We start from the raw sequence: 23141 nt of genomic DNA on the forward strand, positions 1-23141 counted from the left end.
TGTGATTCAAATCTTGTTATATTGATTTATTTAATTAATATTTATGCCAGTGTATATTTCCTGACCAACCAGCACTCATTTGGAGCTGGGGAGAACCATGTCTTCAGAAGCATGCACACAATAATAGTGATTCTTATCCAGTTTTTAATTTTTTGAATTCATTATTTTATTTGCAATCTATTGGTTAACACCAAGATATGGAACAATACACATTAATATGTCAACAATTTATACATGCAGTTATGTAGCTTAGAGTGGATGCTTTCTAAACAGATGAGGGAAATTTTGAGGGTAAATAGAATGCTCCGATTTATCAGTATTCTAGTAGACTGTCGACAGTTGTTAGTACCTTTTTTGCTACGTTTCATCTAAAACAAAGTCGTCGCTTCGCTCCATAGTACTGAATACTTATGGGTACTGATAGGAACTGCGATTGCTGAAGGCCTCCGGCACTCACTGATCAGTACGCAGTTATAGTATTGCTCCGGATCGGAGCAAGGCGACGACTTTAGTTTTAGATAAAATGTAGCAAAAAATGCACTAACGCCTGATGACAGTCTAGTAGTCTAGTTAACAGACATCAGATCAGTTCATGGTTTGTAACATGATTATAATCACCTCTCCGAACATTCTTGCAAAGTAGACGCACCAAAAATGTTGATCAGCTTGGTAGATATGATCAAATGATTTACAAAGGTTATAACACAAACAGTTCAAAGTTTTTTAGCATTCAGCTTTTGATCTGTCTTGGTCGACGATCCTCATCAGAATGACAAATTTATTATTCATCTGTGACACATTAATAGTGTGTCTTTGATGGTAGGCTGTGGTTTATAAAAATACTCACACTCTCCAAGCCTCTTGGCAGTCTATATTATTTTGCATAGAAGCATTCCCTAAAGCAATAAACATTAATACACAAGTCTACCAGGCCAATTCATTTACACATGGGCTAAGTTCTATGGACTGAGGTCTCTTGTATTCATAATACAGACCAAAAGTGTGTTGACCTATCCACTGGTCAATCAACATATGGACAACTGCACTGTACATTTACTAAATAATTAACATACACATAATAGCAGTCTGGATGATGTATCATAGCAACTGTAATAATGTCTCTTCATCCCCAACGTTCTGAGCAGCAATAATTCTTCTCTTCATCCTCATTCTTGTTGTATCTTAACAACAATGATATCATCTCTTCATCATCAGACTGTATCTAAGCAACGATGACATCATCTCTTCATCCTCAATTGATGTATCTTAGCAACCAGGATTACTCTCCTCCATCCTCTTTCTCACTTTCTAACCCCATCTTTACAATATTTTCTTCAACAGAACAAATTGCATCTGGATAGTGTTTAGAGACGTGTGATTTGAGAGTTTTTATTCGTTTAAATATTATATCCAGGTCTCGCTTCATATCCAGAAGAGTTCGGGTGTGGTTTTTAAACTGTTCAATTTTCTCATCGTAATGGTTGGAAGATAATTTGTTAAAACTTCTCAACATCTCGTTTGTCTTTTCAAAGCGATTCAGCATATGTTTCTGAGTTGATACAATTTCAGTGACGTCATCTTTGTTGACAAGAGAAGCCATTAAATGAACGAAAGTATCCGACCCTGGAGTCTCTGACGTCACTTCCTCTGTCTGGGTGTTTGACTGTGAAGTTGAGCTGCTACTGGCAGTTTCTTGACCCTCCATTATGTCTACCGTTACCTAGTAAGTCCACACCATTCAACAGATCCTTGCGTTCAAAAATTAATCCCGAACGGCAACAAATTTGACACGCCTTTCAGTTATTCCACGAATATCGGAATAACATAACAGTTAACACCCAAGTTCATTTTGAGGTCACTTATCATGCGAGAAAATATTTCACCAAAGGCAAACGATGAGAAATATTTATCAGTTCACCCCGAAAAACGTCTCAGACGACCTCAAATAACGCTGATTCAACCAACATTCCGAGATGAATTTTGCAGAACAACTGTGGAGTTGATCGACGAATGATGACCGGAAGTTCAGAACTATTAACCGGAAAAAGCGCCAACATGCGACCTATATTGGTCACGTGAGGAAAGAAGAACGAACGATCGTCTAATTTCATAAGTTTTTGTCTTACGTAGTTGATATGTATTTAAATCATTTGTACTAAAATCTTAGCGTTTCTGAAATTTTATGTAGCTGGAGAGTAACAAGGAATTCTCATGTCTGCGCTGAGTACCCTACATCCACAGGTAAGAGATATATTTGCTGAAAAATATACGAAAAACTCGACATTTCAGTGATGTGTACACGACCTCGACGACAAGCTTATGCAAGATTAGTCCTGCTTGCATACGGAGGAATTCGGGACTCGATTCTGACAATTGTCCCTCCCCCTCCGTCCTGCGAAGAGCCAGCCGTGAAATACGGACTTACAAAAAATGCCGGTAACTAAGGAATAAAATCGCCCAGTGGTCAAATATTAGCAATAAATCTATTATTTAGTCGGTTTACCTCATTTTGACTGCAAAAGTCCTATAGCAGATGACCAAAACTATCAAAATCGGAACTTTTCAAATTCTATCGTAAATTTAATCACTTCTCCTTACGTACGTCGGCGCAAGTGTCTCTGGGTAATTATTCATTCACTCGACGATATCAAATGTGGCGGTGTTACGAGGGTTACTTGAATGTTGCAGTTCGCACTTGAAAAGGTCCGATTTCGACGCTTTTTGTGATCTGAGCAGGGAATACTACCGTCAGAGGAATCGAAATGGCGTAGATATTCGATCGGTTGCAAATATTTGATCGGTCGGTAGGTAATTCTTTTGCAATTGGCGCGGGTACATTTTGCTGGCGGTGTAGTAATAGGCAAACTCTATTGCTCTTTGCATGACGGTGTTTAGAGTCAAGTCAGTAATACAGACTCGTGCACCGTCATGGAAGCAGGACTAATGCAAGATGGGATGAGTGTGTGTTCATTTACGTAGTCGCCAGATCGGAAGAATATTGTCCTAAATCGCATTTCCTGAAACGTGTATTTCTGTTCTTCCGTATTTCTGGATGTATCGTATCGTACCGAAGTATATTTTGATGAAAGTGTCTGGAGCGCAGTATGTTCCCTTGAAAAGTCACGTTCAATAGCACATGTTCCCCCCCGGCCACCACACTGGTGTTTGTTTAAATTGTAACAAATTTTGAATTCTAACAAACCATCTTACTGCATAAAACGAGTGAAATATTCTACAACATGTTGCTATTCCCAGCACACATTTGTAATATCGACGACAATACCATTTTTGATCAATACCTCATGTAAACTGTTCATGTCTGAGTGGTCATCAGCCGCTGTGTTTAGTTTATATCACAGGGCCTGGCACTTACGTGTAAGGGTTTACTAATATATAGAAATTGACACTTTCAATTCCAAGTTCATGAGAGGAAGTGGAGAAGTTTCTTCCAATATTCGGTTCACTTAGTCAGTGTTGTCATACTCGATACAAACATTGAAAAATAAGCATATCACATTTATTTGGTAAAACTATAACTGTAAACTTAGATATTTTCACAACTAGAAAATTATTCGATTATACAGTCTTCACGATTATACAGTCTTCAGTTATGTCAGCAATCTTCAATTGAAGTGATATACGACAATGTTATTACATTGAACTATGATAGCTGTCTGAGAAATTAGCATTATTCCTTACAGGTGTAGAGTTTTCCCCAGACCTGTAGTTCTGTACGAAGTATTTGGTTACTAAAATTACTTTTATATAATTACCATAATTTGTATTTGACTTGTTTTACAGCAATTGGCAAGTCTGCCATTAGCTCAGTTAGCCATAGCTTGCAACTCTCTGAAGAACACAGTCACAACATGTGCATCAGCATTCAAACCAAGTAAACAACAGCAAAAACAACAACAACAACATGTCAAACAACAACTAACCGAGACCAAAGTAGAGAATGTGACATCAGTGGAGGAAACATTGTGTGCAGAAAGTTCACAAAATGTAAGTAAGATAGAGTAGTGTTTAGATGATTCAAATTGTGTGGTCACTGTAGTACTAAGTGTCGCTCCCAAACTATGGAACTCTATGCCCCCCCCGCCCCCCTGACATTCACCAAGCCTGTGTCGCTCCCAAACTATGGAACTCTATGCCCCCCTGACATTCACCAAGCCTGTGTCGCTCCCAAACTATGGAACTCTATGCCCCCCTGACATTCACCAAGCCTCCAACCTGGATGGTTTCAAAACAAAACTGAAGACTTATTTAAATAACTTCATCAAAGCCTATGGTGTGCTTTAGCCATCCTACCAGGTCCCCAATTATACAGCTGGGTGGACTGAGGCGCAATCATGGTTCAAATCTTGCCCAAGGATTTTAGCCATTCAGAAACAGGGCTGGAACCTGCAAAATCTTTGCACTTCACAAAGTAAATTTTTGATAACTTTTTTGATATAGTTTGTTACAGGTCAATACATCAGAGTTGGGATTAAATAACCTACCAATCATATACTCTGTTACAGGTGAAAGTCAATCTATCAGAATTAGGTTTAGATAACCTACCAGTTGATTGGCTATCAGAATGTCAACTACCAGTGACTAAAGCTATGACATCATCTCATTGGCACACGTCACATGTCTCGGCTGATACATTCTTTGAAAATAAATATGGTAAGTGTCTCTAAAGGAACTCTACTACTTTGAGTTCTATTAGACTACATACCATGTCTATGGAAATGAAATTCTTACTGATACAGATATGGATTTTGTCAGACAAGGTTGTGTGGCAATGTTGGTAAGAATTTTGTAGAGAGTCAGATGATAAAATATAGCAGTGTTGGTAAGAATTTTGTAGAGAGTCAGAGGATAAAATATAGCTGTTGGTAAGATTTTTGTAGAGAGCCAGATGCTAAAATATAGCAGTGTTGGTAAGAATTTTATTGAACCAGATGATAAAATGTAATGATGTTGGTAAGATTTTTGTTGAACCAGATGATAAAATGTAATGATGTTGGTAAGAAATTTGTTGAACCAGATGATAAAATGTAATGATGTTGGTAAGAATTTTGTTGAACCAGACATTGTGTTTAAGATTTATTGATTATAATTGTAATTATGAAATAATGTAAAATTAAGTCAAATAGTAATAATATTGAATGAATTGTCTCAAATTTCATTTACACATTACATACACCAATGGCGTAAATGTGTGTTGTCATGATGTACCATGATCAGCCGATAGCTCTTATATTTTCTGTTCAAATTCAAGTTTACACTGAGATTGTGTATATAAATAATGGCATGAAGTTAAAGACAGTAGCTATAGTCGTGTAAAATTATCTTCTTGTCTTGGAATGGTATGAATATTAAGTTCAGCCAGCTGTTTAAATACTGGTGACCACTGGTTGCTATGTTACTATTTCTATTTGTGCATTGTAAAATAAGTTGTTATAATTGTCATTTGCAGGTTTTACTATACAAAATCTCTACAGTGCAAACCATGGAGTAAACCCCAGACATATACTTACCAACATACTATCATCAGTTCAAAATAGTCCTAGAACTCACTGGCTGCCAACATCAGGTACGTTGACATTACATGTACACAGTCCTAAACATTAGTACAACAGCTATAGATAATGTAGTCCCTACAATGAAATCACTGGTGTAAGGGAAGTACACTGAATTGCATGCCTGTCTTACTTTCACATCTACTTTCTCATTGATATTCAAATCAGGTGAAAGTGATTGTGAGGTGCAACATGATATAAACCTTGTGGGCTTTACTTCAAAGTAGCAGACATTTACACCTAATATGTTCAGAGTTCTTGTCAATCTATTGTCCAGACTTGTGGTCAATCCAGTACACCAACACCAAACCATATTACAACTATTACAAACTAACAGTTACTTTGTTTTATTTCAGTATTTGAACAAAGGAGAGGATTTAAAACTAAAAGATCATCTACAGTATCCAGACTGACAACATCAAGTCTTAAAGTAGACACTAATACAGATACAGCTACAAGTAGTTTGGATGGTATTTTACAGGTTGGTATTTTTTTCTCTTTTCCGTGACAGCACATTCTTTTAGAGTATGTGGAACCTCATTAGAGTAAGTAAATATGTTACCTGATATCACCTCTCTATGCAATCTGAATGACTGCATAAATCATAAATAGACAACTTGGTGTAATAAACTTTATCAATTGATAACTATCATAATTACTGCATGGTTTGTACTGAATAGATTTTGTATGATTTTGTCATTAGAGTTTAAGTTCTAAGGAGAAAGAACAATTGTCAGAGAAGATAGATAAAGCATTGAAGGCAGAAAAGATACAGGATAGTGAAAGAGATTCATTCAAGACTGGATTTGTAGACGGTTATCTTCGATCTCAGAAGGAAATGAAGAAATCAGGTCAGTGTAAGGACGACTTTAATAATGTACATTATAGTTGAGATACAGAGGGGGAGGGACGGGACAGAGGGTCAGACAGACGGAGACTAACAGAAAGAGACAGCGATGGAGGGAAGACCAATGAATTGACTCAATGATTGAGAACGCTGTAATGTGCCAAAACATACGGGTATAGTACTTCAGAGTAATCTGTTCGAAAGAAGCTCGAGCATAGAGTGCAGACAATGATGTGATCATTATTGTTGGGTGGTTCTCTTTCTTTCAATTGCGAATGTTGAGTGTTATATTGTAAGATGGATTCTGGTTGGCTACTCGTAAGTACAAGATTGTGGTCGGGAAAACCTATGGTTTTATGTCAGCTGATATGTAATGGGCACTCACAAAAGAACAAGCGACAGTAAACGTAACAGCCAAAAAGAAATAGTGCAGTGTACACTACATCGGATTTTAATCAGATTGATATACATGTATGTAACAGGCACTCACAAAAGAACAAATGACAGTAAACGTAACAGCCAAAAAGAAATAGTGCAGTGTACACTACATCGGATTTTAATCAGATTGATGTATGTAACGAGCACTCACAAAAGGACAAACGACAGTAAACGTAACAGCCAAAAAGAAATAGTGCAGTGTACACTACATCGAATTGGTCACTACCATGTTGAGGAAACCCCCTTTATGTCTTCAACTAAACAATGCCACAAATGGTAGTTGAAGACCACGACAACAAATAAGAGAGAGTATTTTATCACTAGATGTGTAGTCTTAGTCATTAATACTTACAACTCTGATTTCAAATCATTCTTACAGATAACTACAGTCGATGGATGAGTATCATATTAATCGCCATTATCCTTTATTGTGTCTATAAGCTATCCATTATAGGTAAGTACTTAGCATATTTTGTACTCTAGTTGCCATGGTTATAGTCATTCCCAATGGGAGTATCACATATGGTTATAGTCATTCCCAATGGGAGTATCACATATGGTTGCCTTACTTCAGTGAGACCTTGTTACACCTGTAAAGTTCAGTGTTAAACATTTTTGAACTTCTTGACAGAAGGCTTGTAAATATTGGACCCCGGTAATGAAGAAATCCAGTGTACATTTATTTTCAGAAAATATGAACAGTTTGCCTAAAGATATTTGTCGAATTTTGTTAGACACTTAAACAAACAGGAACGGACTTGACTAGTTGCTAGACAACTAATTTCCATTTTTCCCATTTTCCTATCTTGTTGAAATTATTGTATGAATTTTTTTATGTATTTGTATCTTATTATTATTATTATTGTTATGCCTTTTGTATCTGGGAAATAAAGCATTATTATAGATGTTGACATGAAATGTGTTGTCATGGATACCACAGTTACATGGCTGTAGAAAACAGAGTCATGAAATTGGTATACCTCATAAGTTTGTAAATAAAAATTACATTTTAAAATGGAGAAAACCAGAACTATTTGTACTTGCCGAGAATAACACTAGAATTAAAAGTTGATTTTAAAAAGTAATTTAATTGGTATTAAAGTATTCGTAGTTTTTGTGGAATGGAAACTTTTCTAAGAAGTAGGAACAACATGCAGAAACATACCTAAAAATTTTGAATCTAAAATCAAACACGAACTTATACTTGTAAGCTGTAAACTTTTGAATATTGTTGGAAGAACTCTATTCTTTAAGTGGACTTGTAAAAATTCTTGTTCATTTTCTTTATATTTGTACATCCCTACAGCACGGGTGTCAATCACTACTGCCCAAGTTGATACTATGAATGTCAAGAATGTCAGCTTTGATGATGTCAAAGGGGTAAGTTACACATATTTTGATGATGTCAGAGGGGTAAGGTACACATATTTTGATGATGTCAAAGGGGTTAGTTACACATATTTGATGTCAGAGGGGTAACTACTTACACATATTTTGATGATGTCAAAGGGGTAAGTTACACATATTTTGATGATGTCAAAGGGGTAAGTTACACATTTTGATGATGTCGGGTTAGTTACACATATTTTGATGACGTCAAAAGGGTAAGTTACACATATTTTGGTGATGTCAGAGGGTAAATTTACACAACTTCTAATGATGTCATAGAAATTATTTATATACTTGTTCATTTAGTAACTTGCTGGACAAAAAATCTTAATGCTAGACACATAGCTATGAAAGTGATAGTACTTAATGTTAGACACATAGCTATGAAAATGATAATACTTAATGCTAGACACATAGCTATGAAAATAATAGTACTTAATTATATAATTTGATATTGGATGACAGGTGGAGGAAGCTAAGAATGAACTACAGGATATCGTATCATTTCTAAAAGACCCTGAGAAGTATACAGCCTTGGGTGGAAAATTACCTAAAGGTGAGTAAAGTATACAGCCTTGGGTGGAAAATTACCTAAAGGTGAGTAAGACAGTGTTAATAAGTCTTGGCTTGGTCTAGTCAGTTTCTTGAGATAGTAACACCAAGACAAGTCTCTGGGTGTAGAGAGTTTCTTGAGATAGTAACACCAAGACAAGTCTTTAGGTGTAGAGAGCTTCTTGAGATAGTAACACCAAGACAAGTCTCTGTGTATAGAGAGCTTCTTGAGATAGTAACACCAAGACAAGTCTTTAGGTGTAGAGAGCTTCTTGAGATAGTAACACCAAGACAAGTCTGTGGGTGTAGAGAGCTTCTTGAGATAGTAACACCAAGACAAGTCTCTGGGTGTAGAGAGTTTCTTGAGATAGTAACACCAAGACAAGTCTCTGGGTGTAGAGAGTTTCTTGAGATAGTAACACCAAGACAAGTCTCTGGGTGTAGAGAGTTTCTTGAAATAGTAACACCAAGACAAGTCTTTAGGTGTAGAGAGCTTCTTGAGATAGTAACACCAAGACAAGTCTCTGTGTATAGAGAGCTTCTTGAGATAGTAACACCAAGACAAGTCTTTAGGTGTAGAGAGCTTCTTGAGATAGTAACACCAAGACAAGTCTGTGGGTGTAGAGAGCTTCTTGAGATAGTAACACCAAGACAAGTCTCTGGGTGTAGAGAGTTTCTTGAGATAGTAACACCAAGACAAGTCTCTGGGTGTAGAGAGTTTCTTGAGATAGTAACACCAAGACAAGTCTTTAGGTGTAGAGAGCTTCTTGAGATAGTAACACCAAGACAAGTCTCTGGGTGTAGAGAGTTTCTTGAGATAGTAACACCAAGACAAGTCTCTGGGTATAGAGAAATTCTTGAGATAGTAACACCAAGACAAGTCTCTGGGTGTAGAGAGTTTCTTGAGATAGTAACACCAAGACAAGTCTCTGGGTATAGAGAAATTCTTGAGATAGTAACACCAAGACAAGTCTCTGGGTGTAGAGAGTTTCTTGAGATAGTAACACCAAGACAAGTCTCTGGGTATAGAGAAATTCTTGAGATAGTAACACCAAGACAAGTCTCTGGGTGTAGAGAGTTTCTTGAGATAGTAACACCAAGACAAGTATCTGGGTATAGAGAAATTCTTGAGATAGTAACACCAAGACAAGTCTCTGGGTGTAGAGAGTTTCTTGAGATAGTAACACCAAGACAAGTCTCTGGGTGTAGACAACTTCTTCAAGGCAAGACAGCGTGTAAAAAGTTCCTTAAGATAGTAACACTAAGACAAGTCTCTGGGTGTAGAGAGTTTCTTAAGATAGTAACACCAAGACAAGTCTCTGGGCTACTCAGACTGGACTAATTGTGGTTTAATACAAACGTTGTTTACAACTGTGATTAATTCATGTTTATGTAGAGAAAACCATTACATTCATACAATGCACTATTTGAGATATCATGTTTACAATTTCCATATAAGGTAATGATTTGTGAATATGTTAATTTGCTCTGTAGGTGTAATTTCCATATATGGTAATGATTTGTGAATGTTACTTTACTCTATAGGTGTAATTTCCATATATGGTAATGATTTGTGAATATGTTAATTTACTCTATAGGTGTAATTTCCATATAAGGTAATGATTTGTGAATATGTTAATTTACTCTATAGGTGTAATTTCCATATAAGGTAATGATTTATGAATATGTTAATTTACTCTATAGGTGTAATTTCCATATATGGTAATGATTTGTGAATATGTTAATTTACTCTATAGGTGTAATTTCCATATAAGGTAATGATTTATGAATATGTTAATTTACTCTATAGGTGTAATTTCCATATAAGGTAATGATTTATGAATACATAAATTTGCTCTATAGGTGTGCTACTTGTAGGACCTCCTGGTACTGGTAAGACATTACTGGCCCGTGCTGTAGCTGGTGAAGCCGATGTACCATTCTTTTATGCATCAGGATCAGAATTTGATAACATGTTTGTAGGATCTGGAGCAAGGAGAGTTAGAGAACTGTTTGGTAAGTGTAGTAGAGTAGTTAGAGAACTGTTTGGTAAGTGTAGTAGAGTTAGAGAACTGTTTGGTAAGTACTGCTGAACACAACAGGATTGTAATTGAGGGAAGACTTACTAACTGAAGTAATGTAAACAACACTCTCTCCTCTTTCACAACCCAGCTAGCAGTAAATGTACTTTTCCCTCACAAGCAAAACAACGTCAACTTGTCAAAAGGTCTGATGACATCAAATATATATGTTACACACAGTCATCTAGAGAACTCCTTCTGTTTGCTAACTGAAGTAACATAAACAAAACTCTCTCCTCTTAAACAACCCAGCTGTGTTCAGTATTGTAATCATTTTTCTCTTGCAAGTAACATAAACTCGCCAAAAATGACAGTTCTCTTGCAAGTAACATAAACTCGCCAAAAATGACAGTTCTCTTGCAAGTAAAATAAACTCGCCAAACAATGGCAGCTGATATTAAATATACATGTTACATACAGTCTTCTAGATAACACCCACAACTTGATAAAAATGGAGACAAAGTTTACGAAATTTCTTCTCCAGACAATTATAAAAATCTCCTAATGCTTTTGTTGTTGTAATTTCAGCGGAAGCCAAAATAAATACACCCTGTGTGGTGTTTCTAGATGAGTTAGATTCTGTGGGTGGTAAGAGAGTTAATTCACCACTACATCCATACTCCAGACAAACTATAAACCAATTATTATCAGAGATGGATGGATTCAAACAGAATGAAGGCATTATTGTGATTGGAGCTACAAACTTTGTAGAGGCACTAGATACGTAAGTACATTGTATTCATAGAGTGAACTATACGCACATACAGTATAGATTTGAGATACAAAGGGACAGACAGACGGGCAGACAGACAGACAGACAGACAGACAGACAGACAGGGAGAGACAGTGGTAGATTGGTAGACCTGGTAGATTGGAAGCTCAATAATGTTGTTTTCATTTCATTTTTACCCACAGTGCACTGACAAGACCTGGTAGATTTGATACCCAAGTCATTGTACCTAAACCAGATGTCAGGGGAAGACTTGAAATCTTACAACTCTACCTTGGAAAGGTCAAAGTTCACCCAGGTAAGTTTTGGGTCTCCAGTATAAAGTAGGATTCACTGGTGCTGAGTTAAGGAGTCTTGTCTGAACATTCCATGTTTTCTATTCTAGATGTGAATGCTGAGAATATAGCTAGGGGATCTGTAGGATTCACTGGTGCTGAGTTGGAGAACCTTGTCAATCAGGCAGCTGTCAAAGCAGCAGGTGATGGCAAGTCTTTTATTGACATGCAGGACTTGGAATTTGCTAAGGATAAAATACTTATGGGTAAGTGAAAGTTTGAAATTTAAAATTTGTCTGTTTTTTCACCATCTCAGAAAAAGATGCTGAAATAAGCTTTGGTAGTGACAGAAACATTTTGATTGTTCTGCACTATTTGGATTGTTATTGGACAAATATGGACCATATCAAGCTAAGATTGGACCATATCAAGCTAAGATTGGACCATATCAAGCTAAGATTTGACCGTATCGAGCTAAGATTGGACCATATCAAGCTAAGATTGGAATCAACCCATTCATTTCAAACTCAAAAAATCCATGATACATTTAAAATACTTTTTGAAAAAAGAAGAAACAAACAACATGGTCAGACAAAAACACTAAATGCAAGATTGACCAAAAAAGGTGCTAAGTTTACATCATGGACAATGACAAATAAATTAAACATGTTAAATGAAAAACATCAAATTCACCTACAGCTCTATTTACTTGATTGAAAAGTCTTGCAACCTACATGTAGAAAACTCATTTCATAACATCAACAATGCATTTTGGATAAAGTGTATAACAACATTAAACGTAACCTATATAGATGTAGTGACCTAATGAAATCTATCTCAATAATCTACAGGTCCAGAAAGACGTAGTGCTGAGATAGACTTCAAGAATCGTAAAATTACAGCATTTCATGAAGGTGGCCATGCATTGGTTGCCTTTTATACCAAAGATGCTACAAGTATCAATAAAGCTACAATAATGCCAAGAGGTCCTACACTAGGACATGTAAGTATAGCATTATTGCATTGTATGCCAAGAGGTCCTACACTAGGACATGTAAGTATAGCATTATTACATTGTATGCCAAGAGGTCCTACACTAGGACATGTGACTGTGAGTATAGCATTATTACTAAGTTATAACTTAATGTATTACTATTTTATGATCCGGGACTTGTTGACTTGTTTGTTTTGTATTTATTACTGTTATCGTTTACAGATTTTGGGAAGTCACGCACTCAGATCTCAAAATGATAAAAAGACCAAAGGGACATAACATCATTTCCATGTTTTCCTGATATTTCCAGGTGTCATTGCTACCGGATAAAGACCAATGGAATGAGACGAAATCCCAACTATTGGCACAAATGGATATCTGTATGGGTGGAAGGGCAGCTGAGGAGTTGATATTTGGCCCAGAGTTGATTACTACTGGTGCTAGCAGTGATTTTGACCAAGCTACAAAAATAGCTAATTTGATGGTGACAAGATTTGGGATGAGTGAAAAGGTAAATATAAACAAACACTTACATCGTTAGAAATTGATAGTGATTTTACCTCTGAATAAACACTTACGTCGTTAGAAATTGACTGTGATTTTACCTCTATGACTAGTCTAAAACATGCTTTTTGTCTTAGTGGAAACACGTGAATGTAATGACCACTACAATTTCAAGATTTCCAAACAAACAAGAGATACGTACAAAGGGGAACATGAAACCTGAGCCAGAGGTCATACTTACATTTGCTGGGTACATAGCAAGGTGACCTCTAATGATAGCCAAATTTTACTGTTCTGAGTCAAAATGATAAAAACTGGCATTTCTTGTAAGTTTCCACAAAATAAGAGATAGGTGAACATCAAATTTTAGTGCGTCACTAGAAATTGTGTGTGTCAGTGTCACATCAAATTGGCTTAGAGGGTACACCACTACATAGTGTATAGGATAAGACTGAACCTGGAACTCAAAGTGGCAGACCGTTCCATATTCTCATTTCGTCTGACATAGATTTACAGAATTTTTTACATCCCCAAAAATAATTAGGAGTCAAAATGGAGTACTGAAAATGTATAAAACAGAAATCCAGTGGTCTTATGACATCTGACAACAACTAATTTTAATGTATTTTATTGTACATGTAACTGTGTTTTGAATTATAAAATGATCTTGAAATATAAGATGATGTTTTCTTGTAGCTGGGTATGATGACTTATGATGACAAACGAGGACAAAGTCCAGAAACGGAGGCCATGATTGAAAATGAAGTACGAACATTAATAGGGGTATGTTTATAAAATTATTCAGTTTTAGTGATTAAGGTGAGGTATCCATGGTAACAGAGAGTTAGAAATCAGATACAATTGACACCATATTTTATACATTTACTATTTGTAGTAAGGTTTTAGAACCATGGTAACAGAGAAGGTGAAATCTGGTAAAATTGACAGTTTTATATACATTCAGTGTTTGTAGTAAGGTTTTAGAACCCTGGTAACAGAGAGGGTGAAATCTGGTAAAATTGACATTATATAGTACTACTTGTAGTAAGGTTTTAGAACCCTTGTATTACTTACATATTATTCCCCAATATTTTTCTTCGTTCAGCCAAGGAAAATATGAGTGACCTTAGGAACTGAGTTGTTAGGTCACCAGTATTTTCTGGCTGAATGGAGAAATATTAGAGAGTAACATAATTATACCTCCGCCAGTAATATCAAAGAAAAGTCGGGGAAAGTCATGACAATTTTCAACGTTTTGACTCATATTTTGAACACCACTTTTTTTTTCAGGAATCGTATGAAAGAGCCAAGAATTTACTGAAGACAAGATCTAAGGAACATCACCAACTAGCGGAAGCTTTACTGAAATATGAAACATTAACGTCAGAGGAAATTGGTGACATTTTACAAGGAAAAGGTGTGCAAACCAGGTGAAAGCAGAACAAAAAAACAACAGAAAAAAACATTTTAGATTTAGGGTGAGACGTATACAGTGCACAATCTAAGGTATTGAATACAGTGAATGATCTAAGGCATTTGAATATTCTACAGTGATGATATCTCATTATCATAAAATTTGAATAACAAAAGAAGTATTGATTAATATGCATATTACATTATATGTGTAAATCTCTGGTCTGTTGTTGAATCATTTAAGATCATTGGCAGTGAACATTGTGTGTTGATAACAAGTCATTATCAGAATGGCCAAAAATGTTCATTGGCTTGGTTGTTGTTGGTTGGTGTTTTTTATATAGTGCTTTCCCACTCAGTCTGGGTGCTCAAAGCACTTTGCAATTATTACCCCTGGCTAAAATCTATAGTGGCACAACGGCCCTTTATACTTCCTCAACTCCCTGTGGAGCATACAATCCATTGCAGCCTCTATGAGTACATAGGATTAAAACATTCACATTGCAACCTCTATCCTACCAGGTTCCCAATTATACAGGTGGGTTGACTAAGAGGCAGTCATGGTTCAAATCTTGCCCAAGGACCTTAGTCACTCAGAAGCCTTGTAGATCAAATGATTTACTAAAGTTGTAACACACAAGCAGTTCAAAGTTGTTAGCATTGAGGTTTTCAGCTGTCTTTATCAACAGTCCTCAGAATGACAAATTCTGTGGTTACGACTGACCACTTGGTGGCTGTATTCTCATCAGAATGACAAATTCTGTGGTTACAGCTGACCTCTAGGTGGCGGTATTCTCATCAGAATGACAAATTCTGTGGTTATGGCTGACCACAAGGTGGCGGTATTCTCATCAGAATGACAAATTCTGTGGTTACGGCTGACCACTAGGTGGCGGTATTCTCAACAGAATGACAAATTCTATGGTTACGGTTGACCACTGGGTTTCTGTTTCCATTATTTATACAACCCCACATGATTTCCTCAGAAAGATCAGGAAGGTTGTCAACATTAGACGCTATAATCACAAGATAACAAGACACAATAGTGCTGAACTACCCAACATCTATAATAGGCTGATTATAGCGCCACCTAGTGGTCAACTTTAACTATGGCATTTATTATTCTGATGAAGATCACTGACCAAGATAGATTAAAGCACAATGCTAAAAAAACTTTGAGCTGCTTTATGAGTTATAAGTTGTGTAAATAATTATCATAATATGTAAATACCAAAACAACAATTGTTTAGTATGCAAATTTACTTAAAATATTCGAAGTCTCTGATCCTGAACTAGTCTCGATTACCCAGACTCTCACCCATGGGGGCTCTACCTATCAGACTTCCCCCAAACAAGAGAGGTCTCATAGGCAGAGCCCCCAGCAGTGGTAGTCTGGGTAAACGAGACTAGTCTGTATGTAGTCTTGGTTACGCTGACTCTTGCCACTAGGGGCTCTGGGCTATCAGACCTCCCCAAACGAGAGAGGTCTCGTAGGCAGAGCCTCCAGCAGCGAATCTGGGTAACTGCGACTACTCCTGAACTAGATTCTAGCTTTATTCATGATCTTAGGGAGTTACTAGGTTATAGCTTTATTCATGATCTTAGGGAGTTGATATTTTCTGTTGAGTACAAGTCAGTATCATAAATTTGAATATAAATTCTGCACATGAATGTAAATTGGTATATTTGAGTAATAATTGGCCTGTGATTCTGTACTGTGTACTCCATATAGGTCAATGAGGTTGCTACGAAATTAAAGAATTTCAATATCAGAAAAATATATTAATTTACGTATGTGAGTATATTTGCTTTGGATTGTGCACCAGGTAAAACAAGTCACTTTATTTAGAAACGTGGAAAAGAAATTCAGTAAAACTATTATGAACATGTAAATTATATCGAACTATTCTCACCAGACTTTTTTATTTGAAGCAAAGCTGACACCCCTTTGTTGATTAGAATGGAATCTTCCAAGGACTGCAGTTGCACGAGGTGATACCAAGTACTTGCAATGTTTGGGTATGACTCTACATGAAAAGTGTAAAATGTGATGGAACTATGAAGTGATAAGAATTGTGATTACTTCAGCGTTCCAATAAAGATATCTAAAATATAGCTTTTTTTTAGAAAATGATGTAAAAATGTCTAAAGTTTGACATATTTGGTTTTATTTGGAGATCAGATTTTTTGGTTTGACATAATTTCACAATTTGTGATTTCAGTATTTGTAGTGATAGGCTTGTATTTCATGATAATATTTACATGAAAATGTCAGACCAGGTTTTGGAGAAAAGTGCATTATTTTATCATTTTGTGTCATGTACATGCTGGTAACTGAAAAAGGTGAACTCTGGTAAAATTTTCAATGTTTTTACTAAGGTTTTAGAACCCTGGTAAAAGAGAGGGTGAAATCTGGTAAAATTGACAGTTTCCAATACAATCAGTGTTTTTACGAAGACCAGAACCCTGACAACAGAGAGAGGGTGAAATCTGGTAAAATTGACAGTTTCCTATACATTAAGTGTTTTACTAAGGTTATAACCCTGACAACAGAGAGGGTGAAATCTGGTAAAATTTAGTTTCCTATACATTCAGTGTTTTACTAAGGTTAGAACCCTGACAACAGAGAGGGTGAAATCTGGTAAAGTTGACAGTTTCCAATACATTCAGTGTTTTTACTAAGACCAGAACTCTGATAACAGAGAGAGATGGCGAAATCTGGTAAAATTGACAGTTTCCTATACATTAAGTGTTTTACTAAGGTTATAACCCTGACAACAGAGAGGGTGAAATCTGGTAAAATTTAGTTTCCTATACATTCAGTGTTTTACTAAGGTTAGAACCCTGACAACAGAGAGGGTGAAATCTGGTAAAATTGACAGTTTCCAATACATTCAGTGTTTTTACTAAGACCAGAACTCTGATAACAGAGAGAGATGGCGAAATCTGGTAAAATTGACAGTTTCCTATACATTAAGTGTTTTACTAAGGTTATAACCCTGGTAACAGAAAGGAAATCGCATAAAATTTCAGTTATATTTTCTATGTGTACTGTGCTTTACATGACAACCCGTGTAAATGGTTGGTATTTACCTTTAATGTGAACATTGTATTCATCTTTTGATCCGTAAAAATACATATCTGTTGTACACTGCTTATAATGAAATTTATAAGATTATGTGTTTGGTCCATACTTGCCGTTACCAATATTTATAAACAGTTTGGAGTGCTTTGTGATATATTTGACAATCCAACCCTCTCCATCTCCAAAAATGCTAATCCCACCTCCCCCATTTAATATCCTCCCCATCTAATCCTCAACCATTTTTCTCCCCCTCATAATTTCAACTTCTACCCTCCCCCCTCCCTCCATAGGCCTAGGCCCTCCCTCACCCCATTTGATACTCTCATCTTCATCAACCCTTTCCTTCAACCTCCCCCTCCGTAGGCCCTCCCTCCCTACCTCTTTCATTTGATACTATCATCTTCATCAACCCTCTCCTGCAACACTACCCCTCCCCCATTTCATACTCTTCCACCTCATCAACCCTCTCATTCTACCATACCCCTCTTTACCCCTTCAAATCCCAAACTTGTCCACTGTATGTAAGTATAGAGACCAAGTTAGTCAAGTAAGGCAGACTTCCAAAAAACTTCAAATCTTATAAAACTGTTATGTATTTTAAAAACATAATTGTCAAATAAACTGTTAAAACTATAAAAGTCTGTCTTGGGATAATTGTGGAAAAGTGCACAAGTGAACTGAGGTTTGTTCGTGCTTTAGGCATGGTGAAATGTGTGTGTGTTTGTGTGTGTGTGTGTGTGTGTGTGTGTGTGGGGGGGGGGGGGGTAAAGTCAAAAACTGCCAGACTGACTTAGACTATGGTATTTGTAGGAGACATTCCAAGGGCTGTTGAAGAGACATTGTTGAAATGAAAATAATCAAATCAATATGCAGTTTAGGTTCTAAAAAAGTGATTTAATATGTAGTTTACACTCTCAGTTGGATGGAGAATGTTATTGTTGTAATAAAATTATCATTATATTACACCAGTATAGTGATAGTGCAAATCGAGAGATCTGATTGGGCTAGAACAGTTGGCACGCGTCCAACTTTTGATGTTCAATATTTGTCGTCTGCTCCGATCCGAACATAACTTGTAGTCCACATGTCACAGTACTATAGTAAACTCTGCCAATTGTCAGAGGAAGATTTTCACAATGAGACAGTAGTTTATGGAAAATAATGAAGAAAATTTGGAAACCTGTCAAGTTATCGCGTATTTGTACAAATCATCACCTACTGAAGTCAACATGAACGGTTCTCCACTTGGCTGGAGTGGAAACAGGTACGTGCCCTGTCATCAAAATGAAGCATTTGTAAGATTTTACACTGACCACGGAAGTATATAATTCATTGCACTGACAGACTTACAATTAATCTAAATATAAATGTGTCTAGGGTCCTGTCCTAGATCAATCCGAATGGGATATCCCAAACCCGAAAGTCTACTAAGTAATTCCCGTAACGGTAACGATGTCGGCAAATGCACATTGTACATGCGCTGGATGCAAAGCATGCCCTATAGTCCATGGATGTATTACCGTGTCACAGTGTCTCACTACTACATCTATGCCTATACCAACCATTTCAAGTAAAACCTTGAGTCAAACAGGTGGTTTATTCATAACTGTATTGTTACAATTCTTTACTAAATCAATGTACAGATTATCCGTAGAAACAAGAAGCCGGTAACAAAAAATCCAGTCTCGTCAATGCACGACACGCGTACACGGCAACGTTCAGAGTTGATACGCGTGTCACGTCAGCAGCTGTCTTGTAATCAGTTTTATTGTTATGCAAATTATTCATATAGGGGAGGGAAATTAATCCATAAAACATTAGTTCTTATTTTTTTCAATGTCCTACGGTTTTGACCAGTGAACTCAATATTTATGTAACAGTACACATTAGTATGAAACAAGGGCTATAGTGACGATACAAAATTATATCACACACACTGTATATAGCCCAACTCGAGTTTATGAAGCAGCTTACACCATTACCAAGTACACACCAATCACTTGTTTAAAAAATTTTTAGAACGTATTAAAGGTAAATTTTGTTGGCCAAATAAAGTTAAAAACAGCTGAATAACCCGTCAAAGTGCTGAACACGCTACTGAGAGTGTTGAAAAGGTGAGATTTGAATGGACATCAAACACCTGTGTGTGGTCACCAATTGACCAATCAGGTTGGTGGATGTGTTCACAGATTAGCAAGTCATTATGAGTAACAGACAGGTGATTGGCCAAATCATGTTAACCACACTTGTGGAATGCGTGTTTACATACATTTTATCATTCGTCGTTTGCAGTGGCACTTTCCATGAGGATGCTGATAACAGAACACGTGGTAGGTGAGTTCGTACTCGATTTTTGTCTGACAGAACGTTCTCTCAAAATTATAAACTGATCTAACCGCCATTACCAACAAAATACCTACATGTTAGCATACACCGTTGTTCTGACACTATTTTTCGGGTGTACAGACATCCGTGTGATTGACAGGTCGATCCATATTTGACCCTAACATTGCTTTAATTTCGACCTGCTAAAAGACCTCGAGTTTGACCAGCACATATTTATTGTAGCTCTGACCTAAGGCAAGGTGTGGCACTGAAGTCTTTGAATAATCGTTGCACCGGGACTGTTTTGAGACTAGTTACAATACTTGGAGTGTTGAATGTTTTTTGAGCTTTGAAATATTCCGATAAATTTTGTTTTGAGTGCAAACCAAGGATGAATCTCGAACACTAATATAACGCAACCTGCAAGACAATGGCGTGCGTTTCACTTTAACTGAATAACTCGTTCAAAGCGGCGTGAGAACCATTTACATTTAAACAAATATCGCGATACAAAGGTCAAAGGTGAGACAAATTTCGAAATATTGACACTCTAAATCACATAGAATATCGAGCAGAAACATTCATATTTATTTATTTTTATTTATTTATTTAAACTTTATTTAAAGAGGGTTAAAATTCATAAAGGTAACCTTGTTAGCTAAAAGCTAGCCTTCCTCAGTGCCCACTAAAGACAACAATTACAAAAACCGCAGAACCAGCTGTTCGTCAATGATTGATTTAGTGTATTCTGATATTTGTCATTTATTTCGTATTTTTGAAATAATCTTGATAATGTTTTAGGAGCGACAGCAATTATTCAATGTTGGCATATTTTAGGGACATGCATTTACTATAGCGAAAATACTTCTATTTCTCAATTTGATGACATTTTTTCAGAAATATTTGACTTTATGGATCCTAAACAGATCCATCGAAAGTAAAATAGTTTTTGCAGGATGAGCACTAAACTATGAATTCATTCACAGAATAAAACTTATGTTCCACTTCTATAAATCCGATAATTATGAGGAATTAATACTCGATGTGCATGTGTTTGTTCGACAGTAACAGATTATGGTGACATTTTAAAATGTGAAGATAAAAGAGTTGAGAGGAAATCTATCCATTTCATCGCAATTACCACTGGCTTTACCATCGTTAGCTGTTGATGTAATTCGGGTAAGATATTCTCATGATGTTATTGCGTAGAAAACGTATTATAGTTTGCCCCAGGAGGTCATAATCCACTTCATCGTATTATGGAGTTGTCATTACATCGAACGCACGTCATCATGTCGTTTACAGAATATTAAATCTAAACACGTATATGTTTCAATTTTGTTGATTATCGAAACTCTCGTCGGCGATATTTGTCAACCTCTAGTTTCGTAGACGTAAGACGCTGCTAGAATATCGTTTTATACGATGTGCGCATGCGTTTGTCTGTGTTTGATTTAAATTTATAAGAATTCTGTTTTCCAAGAAATCGAATGACGTTCAAATATATGCCCATGCGTACATCTTTCTGAATCTATCCGATATTTACATAGTATATTCCAAAACGGTAAATGCATACAGAATATTGAGGTGTTTTTTTCAATTCATAATTTATGTATATATATAAAGCTTACAATTTGGCCGTACATTATAATTCCTTATTTCAATAGACGAAATAATACAAACTATCCGCCCTTATATTCGTCGACTTCTACATTAATTAATATTACCACCATCAGGGATTTTTTAGAAAAAAATATTTATATTTTAATTGTTAATTGTTTTTCCCACGTAAACCTTAAAACAAAGAATATTTTTTTGTACTAATATAAACCTTAAAATTCGTCATCTTTCCAATAGAATTATCTACGGTGTTTTTTTAAAGGCCAGGGTTTCAATCCCAGGTTTTCATATTAGTGAGTGGGCCTGTATACATCGTGGCTTTCGTGATTATTCCCCAGCCAAAGAAAATACGAGTTACCTAATGGGCCTTATCACAACGTCAGGTCACCTTAGGTCATGAATATTTTCCAGCTGAATGAAGAAAAATATTAAGAAATAATTATAATTCCTCATGCAAAATTTATGAAAACTCGGGAAAATTTTTAGTGATTTTGAATATTTCGAATCGTTTTTCGATCACCACAGAACCAGTGACGTAGACACGGGTTGTCGTGACGTAGAACGACAGAACCAGTGACATAAACACAGGTTGTCATGATGTAAAACCACAGAACCAGTGACATAGACATGGGTTGTCGGGTAGATAATCTACTGTTATGAAGCCATTAACTTGGTTTGTGTATGACAGAATGATGTAACTGTTAGATAAATATCACGATCAAAACAATATTAATGATTATATAAACATATATTTTATATTTATTAACCATTTTATTAAAATAATATAATATACGGATATACAGTAGCACTTTATACATATGACAGTGAGAGAAGTCTTTGGGTAAACCACAAACTATAGACCTGTTACCGGTTCCAAGATGCATTGCGCGTCTCTCCATACAATCACGCGCTATTCAGGGGGATGGTTGTCACCTGACCATATCCTGGGTTCACCCATAAAATCACTGTCTATCATTGATGGTGTTTAGTCTTTGTTCTATAAAACCACTCATAATCAAAGAGGTCAACATGTGTTTCCATCCTCTCCTGATGAAAATGTTATTTCAAAAGTAATAAAGACAAAACAAGACTAAATGTAACAACATAAGCGACGTCCTCTCGCGCAATGCATCTTGGAACCGGAAAATTGTCTATTGTAAAACATAGTCGAGAGAGCAAGTACAAGTCACGAAAAATTATATAAATGATAAAAAGAATGTTTGTATTTTGGTATACCATGTCGTCACATAATACGAGAATTTACACTAAAACAGGAAATCGTGGTAGCTAAGAGTATCCATTGCCGGTAATAAAAATA

The 23141-nt window shown here is 36.2% G+C and overlaps 2 protein-coding genes across 2 annotated transcripts; one reads left to right on the forward strand and one right to left on the reverse strand.

Annotated features, from left to right (window-relative positions):
* Positions 1-142: 142 nt before the first annotated feature.
* LOC144450297 (kxDL motif-containing protein 1-like) lies at positions 143-2011 on the reverse strand. The gene has a single exon (XM_078140894.1). The coding sequence runs from the start codon at positions 1703-1705 to the stop codon at positions 1280-1282; it is 426 nt and encodes a 141-aa protein (XP_077997020.1). The 5' UTR covers positions 1706-2011; the 3' UTR covers positions 143-1279.
* A 91-nt stretch (positions 2012-2102) lies between these two features.
* On the forward strand, positions 2103-15490 carry LOC144450294 (ATP-dependent zinc metalloprotease YME1L1-like). The gene is made up of 17 exons (XM_078140892.1): positions 2103-2241; positions 3802-3960; positions 4524-4671; positions 5468-5584; positions 5927-6051; positions 6274-6421; positions 7235-7309; positions 8162-8235; positions 8710-8800; positions 10660-10812; positions 11406-11601; positions 11793-11905; positions 11993-12148; positions 12734-12885; positions 13187-13387; positions 14077-14163; positions 14671-15490. The coding sequence occupies exons 1-17, from the start codon at positions 2212-2214 to the stop codon at positions 14812-14814; spliced, it is 2169 nt and encodes a 722-aa protein (XP_077997018.1). The 5' UTR covers positions 2103-2211; the 3' UTR covers positions 14815-15490.
* The last annotated feature ends 7651 nt before the right edge of the window (positions 15491-23141 follow it).

Source organism: Glandiceps talaboti, chromosome 19, assembly GCF_964340395.1.
Source record: "Glandiceps talaboti chromosome 19, keGlaTala1.1, whole genome shotgun sequence".
Taxonomy (NCBI): Eukaryota; Metazoa; Hemichordata; class Enteropneusta; family Spengelidae; genus Glandiceps; species Glandiceps talaboti.

What these genes read in the sequence shown, in the direction of transcription:
- LOC144450297 (XM_078140894.1), bottom strand. Translation starts at nt 1,705, where the DNA reads ATGGAGGGTCAAGAAACTGCCAGTAGCAGCTCAACTTCACAGTCAAAC.
- LOC144450294 (XM_078140892.1), top strand. Translation starts at nt 2,212, where the DNA reads ATGTCTGCGCTGAGTACCCTACATCCACAG. An exon ending in CCGAGACCAAAGTAGAGAAT is followed by an intron (nt 3,961 to 4,523) that starts GTGACATCAGTG and finishes ACTCTGTTACAG; the next exon opens with GTGAAAGTCAATCTATCAGA. An exon ending in CTATAAGCTATCCATTATAG is followed by an intron (nt 7,310 to 8,161) that starts GTAAGTACTTAG and finishes ACATCCCTACAG; the next exon opens with CACGGGTGTCAATCACTACT.